The 6,505-nt window shown below is 36.5% G+C and overlaps 2 protein-coding genes across 2 annotated transcripts in view; one reads left to right on the top strand and one right to left on the bottom strand.

The window, feature by feature from the left end:
• Nucleotides 1–286: 286 nt before the first annotated feature.
• Nucleotides 287–4,070, bottom strand: LOC103509882 (sporulation-specific protein 15-like). Its single transcript, XM_008474514.3, has 6 exons — nt 3,756–4,070; nt 2,817–2,979; nt 2,256–2,535; nt 1,623–1,899; nt 1,062–1,265; nt 287–534 (listed from the first exon to the last, which is right to left on the bottom strand). The coding sequence occupies exons 1-6, from the start codon at nt 3,922–3,924 to the stop codon at nt 287–289; spliced, it is 1,341 nt and encodes a 446-aa protein (XP_008472736.1). The 5' UTR covers nt 3,925–4,070.
• A 144-nt stretch (nt 4,071–4,214) lies between these two features.
• LOC103509881 (cactin) overlaps nt 4,215–6,505 on the top strand; it is a 32,527-nt gene continuing 30,236 nt past the window's right edge. The window contains exons 1-4 of the mRNA XM_008474513.3: nt 4,215–4,431; nt 4,753–5,055; nt 5,548–5,745; nt 6,144–6,345. Of these exons, the coding sequence (XP_008472735.1) occupies nt 4,406–4,431; nt 4,753–5,055; nt 5,548–5,745; nt 6,144–6,345 (729 nt within the window). The 5' untranslated portion in view covers nt 4,215–4,405. The remainder of the gene's footprint in view (nt 4,432–4,752; nt 5,056–5,547; nt 5,746–6,143; nt 6,346–6,505) is intronic.

Below are 6,505 nucleotides of genomic sequence, written 5' to 3'. Positions count from 1 at the left end.
TTAAACCGGTTTTTTTCCGGTTGAGAGTGGAAATAAGGAGAGAGAAAAAGGACTAAATAAAAAAAAAAAAAAAAAAAAAGAGGTTGGATAGAGGGAACTGTAACTGATAAGGTCAAATAGCCCCGAAAATGAAGAGAGAAGGAAGACAGGATAGCAGAAAGCCAGCTGTTCCAAGAAGAAACATTATCATTATCTGTTGATAATAAAATCCGCCCCGGGCGGGAATTGAATCCACGACCTAGCACATACAAGGCAGACGCGTTAACCTCCAAGCTAACTAGGCTGGCTAAGTAGTTTGGTTTCTAGATGTATGAAGGGAGTTTCCAACATACTTAGGAGCCACCTCCTTGAGTTCATCCATAATCCTAGCCATGTCTGCCTGGAGTGAGTCAATCACTGCTTGTTTAGTAACCAGTTCCTCTGTAGCGTCTGCATACAGCTTGACAATATCTGTATAGGTGAGACCTTTGCGGAGACGTCTGCTGACTTCCATAGCATACGGGGAGAGAGTTTCCAGACTCTTGTCCAGGTTTTCTGTGGGAAGAGAATAGAATAGAATATACCTTGTTTATACTACCAGCATAGGACTGAAAAGTCCCTTTACTCTCGCAGTCTAAACAAGGTCCTATATATTTGATTGGTAATAACATTACATTTTATGGAACAATAATTAAGACCTGTTTAAATTAAAAAAAAGAATAGAGACAATTATACCTTTAGATACATCACCAATCAACTAAAGTCACTACGTACATAGCCTGTGGAAACAAATGGCTTGCATCTCAGACTTTGTCAAAATCCGGCTTACTTAAGAAAACTATTTTTCCCCCAAGTAAAAAAAAAAAAAAAAAAGAGTTTAGAAAGAGAGAATTGTAAACAACGGAGGTCTTGTCGTTCCGAAAGCAAGAGAGGATAGGAGAAAGCTAGCTGTTTTGAGAATGAACCTTGTGTGTTTAGGATAAAGTTTGCCTCGGGCAGGAATTAAACCTGCAACCTACCGCTTAGAAAGCAGGTCCAAGCAAGCTAACTTGATTAGTCTCCAGTTTACCAGGATAACTCACCTGTCTTGGTAGCAAACAGCATTTCATCGGCCGCTTTCATCTGTTCATTGAAATGATCTACTCTGGCTTGTAGTTCTCTCTTGAGTTCTTCATTCTCTGCTTCCAGAGCGACTTGCTTGCTGTTCTGAGCATCCAGACTGGTCTTCAGTTCAACAATAGTAGTCTCCATGTCAATACATTTGCTCTTGGTAGCATCCAGGGCCTCTGTGAAAATACCATTTGGAATCTCAATTAGGATTGGTTAGGAATTAAAATATCAACAGTACTCTAACAGGACTAAAAGGTCAATTTTCTTTAGAAGAAGGTAGGCTATTACTATTGTTATGGTCAATTTCTCAAATTATATTGAGGACAAAGTTGAATACTTTGGTTGGAATTAATCAAACACTCTGTTGTTCACTAGGGGAGTGCTTGAATACACTGATAAATAATTAAAGGCTTGGTAACTAAATGTGCCTATGAAAAATGGAACTTCCATTATAGGTATGGAAAAATTTGAGAATTTGTAATATGTGACAAAAAGAGGGGGGGAAACGAGGCACTCTCTGCCTCTTAACTTACCCTTGTGAGCCTGTACAAATGCTTTCTGAGCATTGAGTTGTGCTTCGAGATGTACACGATAGTCAATTTCATCTTGTGCTTGTCCCGTTAGTTTATCTCGGAGCTCATTTGATTCCTTCTCAACTTCCTTGAATACCTGTTCCAGTCTGTCATATTTCTCTTGTACAGCACTCAGCTGAGTAGTGCGTAGCTCCAGCTTGTTTTGTAGCTCAAGGAAAGTCTTGTTTGATTCCTTGCGGAGTTCAATGGTGTCAGTATTTCTCTTGTCAAGTTCCACCTGAAAATTAGTAATTAACAATGGTATACTCAGTACCTACAGTTTATGTCCTCGGACTTATGTTTGAATAATGTCCAGAATCTCAGTTGGCAGTCCATTATTTTAACTGATATTTATGTGTGATGTTTAACAATGACAGAGGGGTCTTCTTTTAGATACCTAGTAACCATTGAAACTTATGTTTGAATAATGTCCAGAATCTCAGTTGGCAGTCCATTATTTTAACTGATATTTATGTGTGATGTTTAACAATGACAGAGGGGCCCTCTTTCAGATACCTAGTAACCATTGAATATACAAAAGTGGCCCATGGCAGCAAGTGTGGCCATGCTATACAACTCAGGTTCCTCACTCACATTAAGCATATCAATCTGTTTCTGCATGCGAGCTTTATCCTTGTCCAGTTGTGCTTCCTTCAGTTGTAACTCCTTGGATTTGATCTCCACCTCATCTTGGTTGACCAAAGCTTGGAATTTACTCTGAACAGCATTGTCTAATTCCGAGCGTAAATGTTCCATGTCCAACTTCAACTGGGTCAGTTGAGTTTCCTTAAAGTCCAACTGAGATTGTAAAGCATTTGCACTGAATGTACTTGTGTCTCTCTGGTGGCGGATCTCATCAAGAGATTTCTCAAGTCTGAAATAAATTAAAAGAAATTTATTGTGTAAGTTAATAGCAGTAAATATATTTTTGGGACAGATTTAGAAGTGGTATAGGTATTTTTCCAAGCTCATCTACAGAGTTACTATGGATTTTACCAATATTTTTTTCAGCTCCTAGAAGGCCTGTTTGATTTGTAAAGACTTAGAGCTGTGTTCAACCAACCATAGATCAACAAGGTAATTGCATGCTGTTCAGGCAATGTGGAGAGTTCAGTCAACATCAGTTGATTGATGATTGAGCATGGTTGAACTTACATTCTCTTGGCATTTTCCACATGTTCCAAAGTCTTCTGAGTAGTATCAAGTCTGGCCAAGAGGTTTTTGTTTTCCTCGGACAAGGTAACAAGTTTCTGTTGAGCATCACTCAGCTCTGCTTTTGTTGTTTCAATGTCATTTCTTAAACCAGTAATCAGGTCACCTGAAACAAAGAACCTCGATTATATCAACTAATTGGGACCTTTGGAGTTGATATAATAGAGAGTTGATATAATCGAGGTCTCTGGGTGTAGATTATAATTATCAACTAATTGGGACCGAGGGTAGTTGATATTATCGAGGTTCTGTATAAAAGTTGATATAATCGAAATTCCGTAAAAAACGATGAAAATAGGGCCAAATTTAGTGGTACAAAAGAACAAAATAAGGAAGAAATACCCTTTTATTTTTAAATTAAATAAAATTACAAAAAACACATCTTCGATAATTATTGTTTTCTTCGTCATTAGTCTCATTATTTGAACACTTTCAATGATCTCTGATAGAGTAGGATTTCCTTGAAAGATATTGAAAAAACCCCGATTTTTGGAGTTGATATAATCGAGGTTCTACTGTAATATACCTTGATGGAATTTGAGCAGTATTATATAAGCACTATCAATTATTATCATTACCTGAAACAAATAGAATACAATATTAGTAAGAAAGAAATGGAAAATGTCCTGAGAAGGTACCTTCACAAATCAAAACCTTAGTAGCTTTAGTAAGGGCCCAGAAATATACCTATCCTATGAGCATTCTATGAATAACTACTCACTTTATACTTCTCGCACAGCAAAATTGATAGGCAGTACATATCTGTCTATGCATTGTAGTGAGAAATCACTTATGGAAAAACTATCAGAGGTGTTTCTGAATTTATCTGATGTGAGATCACAAACACTTGTTGACTCAAACACACAAATATTTTTCACTCACCATTCTTCTGTTTCTCTGACTCGTGCAGTGTCAGTAGACAGGAACACTCATCTGCTTGGTCCTGTAGAGCCTGGCTGATCTTGGTACATATCTGAGATGGTAAGCTTTGGTACTCTTCATCAGTCAGGAGCTTTTGTAAAGCAGGCGCCTGCACCGCAGAGGACGCCATGAATGCTGGTGACTTCTGGACTCAATTAAACATAGATAGAAGGGAAATATTAACAATTAAACATAAAACAAAACGAAAAACTACTTATCCAGATGAAAAATCTTGTCTTCTTTTCGGCTTTCGGTTGGAAAATGGAAAATCCAAAAAAACTGGAAAAACTGGAAAATGCAAATGTAAACATAACCTAAAAAAATTTTACCGTCACGGAGGTTGCAGTGCAGTGGATTCTCGGGTGTTTTGTGTCTCAAACAGCTGCTGCCGCGAAATATTTGAAAAAGTTCAAAAAAAATCTAAACGTTCAAAAAATGACAAATTTGTGATTTTGTGTTAAATTTTAATTGAAATTGGCAAAAAATCTGCTTAGAAAGTGAATTTCGTCTGTATTTCAGTTCTAGTTGTTTGCAGATTTGTCAGGAATAGTATAGTGATGGTGTGATTCAACTCATTCCACTTCAGAGGTCCCTTGTCCAAAAGCTCAGAAATGGGTAGAAGTGAGCATTCCTACAGGTAATTCTTTAATAAAGTCCTTACCTGGGGTTGTAAAATCTGTTGCTTTATGCAGAAGTCACGTCCGTGGAAAAGAAAAGCTCCTTTTTGTATTTAACCTAACCCTATAATAACACTAATCACTGCTCTAATTGTAAAAACTCCTTCTTGTGTTTAATCTAACCCTATAATAACCAGGGTCACTGCTTGTTTGTGCCAGTTTCTTTGGTAGCAATATTCCACGGACGTCACTTCTGCACAAGCACCACTTTTTATTTGAAAAAAAAAGCAATAAATTAATCAATTGATAGGCATATTACCAATTTCATCTCCTTATTCCAGATCTTCAGATCACAGTTCAAAACACAAGGAGAGCAAGTCAAGCTCACGAGATCATCATTCTAGTTCTGATCGGTACCACCAAGATGAGCGGAGTAAATATACTGAATCTTCCTCATCACATAGAAGGCATGATGCATTGTCAAGGTATGATGAAGAGCCTAGTAGAAAACGTGAAGAATATAGAAGACATGAGGAACAGAAATCAAGAGAGGATAAAACTTCCAGGGCATCCAGTAGTCACCAGTCAAGGAAAAAGTCACACTCATCTTCAAGAAAACATTCAAAGAGTTCCAAGCATAGACAGTAAGTATTTAGGTCTATGGGTGTTATTTCCTAAAGAAATCATACATAGGGTTTTTCAAGACTTTTTTCAAGTCATGATACACCCTAAATTAATGCATCACACATAGCTGACTCAAAACCTACAGTGTATGGACAGATGAAACTATCAGATGACATGAATACCTACATGAATTATTTATTTACAAGTCCTGGTGTTACATATACTTTTTTCCCTGCTGGAAAACACGTGTCAATAGATTTTGCCTCCAGATGGCTAGACACTAGGTATACGTGTTGAAACTGATAAAATAGATTGTCAAGAAGATGCTCTTTTGTTTAGTTTAGCAAAAATATTTGAAGCAGAATTATTTTTGTGCTTTTACATTAAAAAAAGAAAAAAAATGGAAGGAAAAAAAGTTTTTGGTCTTACTTGGTTAACTTATTTATTAGCTCCTTCCTTCAGTAATTAATTTATTATTCATTATTCATAATCCCACGTCTGCTATCTTTCAGCTCCTCCTCTTCCTCCTCATCATCTTCATCAGAAAGTTCTGCAGATTCTGAGAAAGAGCTCAGACTCTTGAAACAACTGGCTGAGGAGAGGGAACGGAAAGTAAGAGAGAAGAAGAAAATGAAGGAGTTGGTGAAAGCTACAGAGACCCCTGAGGAAAAACGCCTACGAAGGTTACTTAAAAAGGAAGCCAAAGAAAGGTAAAGACTATTCTAAGAACTTATTAATAGCTCAGTAAATAGCATGATGGAACACATAAGTATGGCATTTAGGACACAAACATTGGCTAAAATACCAAGGTGTAAAATGGAATTTTTATTTATTTATTTAGACGCTAAGGAGCAAGGCCATGTGTGAAAAATGGAATTTAATATTAATAAAAGCTGGTCTTTGAGTTTCAGAAATCAGAATACAGCTTTGTGAATGTTTTTTTTTTTTTTTTTTTTTTTTTTTTTTTTTTTTTTTTTTTTTTTTTTTAAGTGCCTAGGCTTTAAATACCTAATAATTTTGTTAAAAGAGGTTTTCTCTTTTGCATTTTTCCTACCTACAATTGACTCAACAACTTTGATTATTTCTCCTGTTTATCTTGTGTCACCAGGAAGCGAAAGGAACAGATGGGCTGGGACAATGACTACATGCATTATACCAACTCGGATAACCCTTTCGGTGATAGCAATCTCCTCACAAACTTTGTATGGAGTAAGAAGTTAGACAAGGAGGGACTGACAGGAGTGAGTGAGACAGAGCTACAGGAACAGAACCGGAGGAAGATGGAGGAGAATAAGAGAGAGTTGGAGAAGGTAAGAATTGATTTTTTGTTTGTTTTATTGTTTGTTCAATCATTTTTTTATTTTATTTTTTATATGGTTTCATGAGTTAACACAAATTAAAATTAATCAAATCATAGATGGCTGTATGGTCGAGGCTTAGTGCCAAACCAATGCAAAAAAAAAAAAAAAA

Source organism: Diaphorina citri, unplaced genomic scaffold, assembly GCF_000475195.1.
Source record: "Diaphorina citri unplaced genomic scaffold, Diaci psyllid genome assembly version 1.1 scaffold540, whole genome shotgun sequence".
In the NCBI taxonomy this organism is placed as follows: domain Eukaryota; kingdom Metazoa; phylum Arthropoda; class Insecta; order Hemiptera; family Psyllidae; genus Diaphorina; species Diaphorina citri.
This window is presented reverse-complemented; position numbering and strand designations above follow the sequence as displayed.

Bases quoted from the DNA above. Each gene is read 5' to 3' on its own strand.
- LOC103509882 (XM_008474514.3), bottom strand. From the start codon at position 3,924: ATGGCGTCCTCTGCGGTGCAGGCGCCTGCTTTACAAAAGCTCCTGACT. The intron at 2,536-2,816 runs GTAAGTTCAACC...AATTTATTTCAG, and splicing joins GTGGAAAATGCCAAGAGAAT to ACTTGAGAAATCTCTTGATG. The intron at 535-1,061 runs GTGAGTTATCCT...CTCTTCCCACAG, and splicing joins GCTGTTTGCTACCAAGACAG to AAAACCTGGACAAGAGTCTG.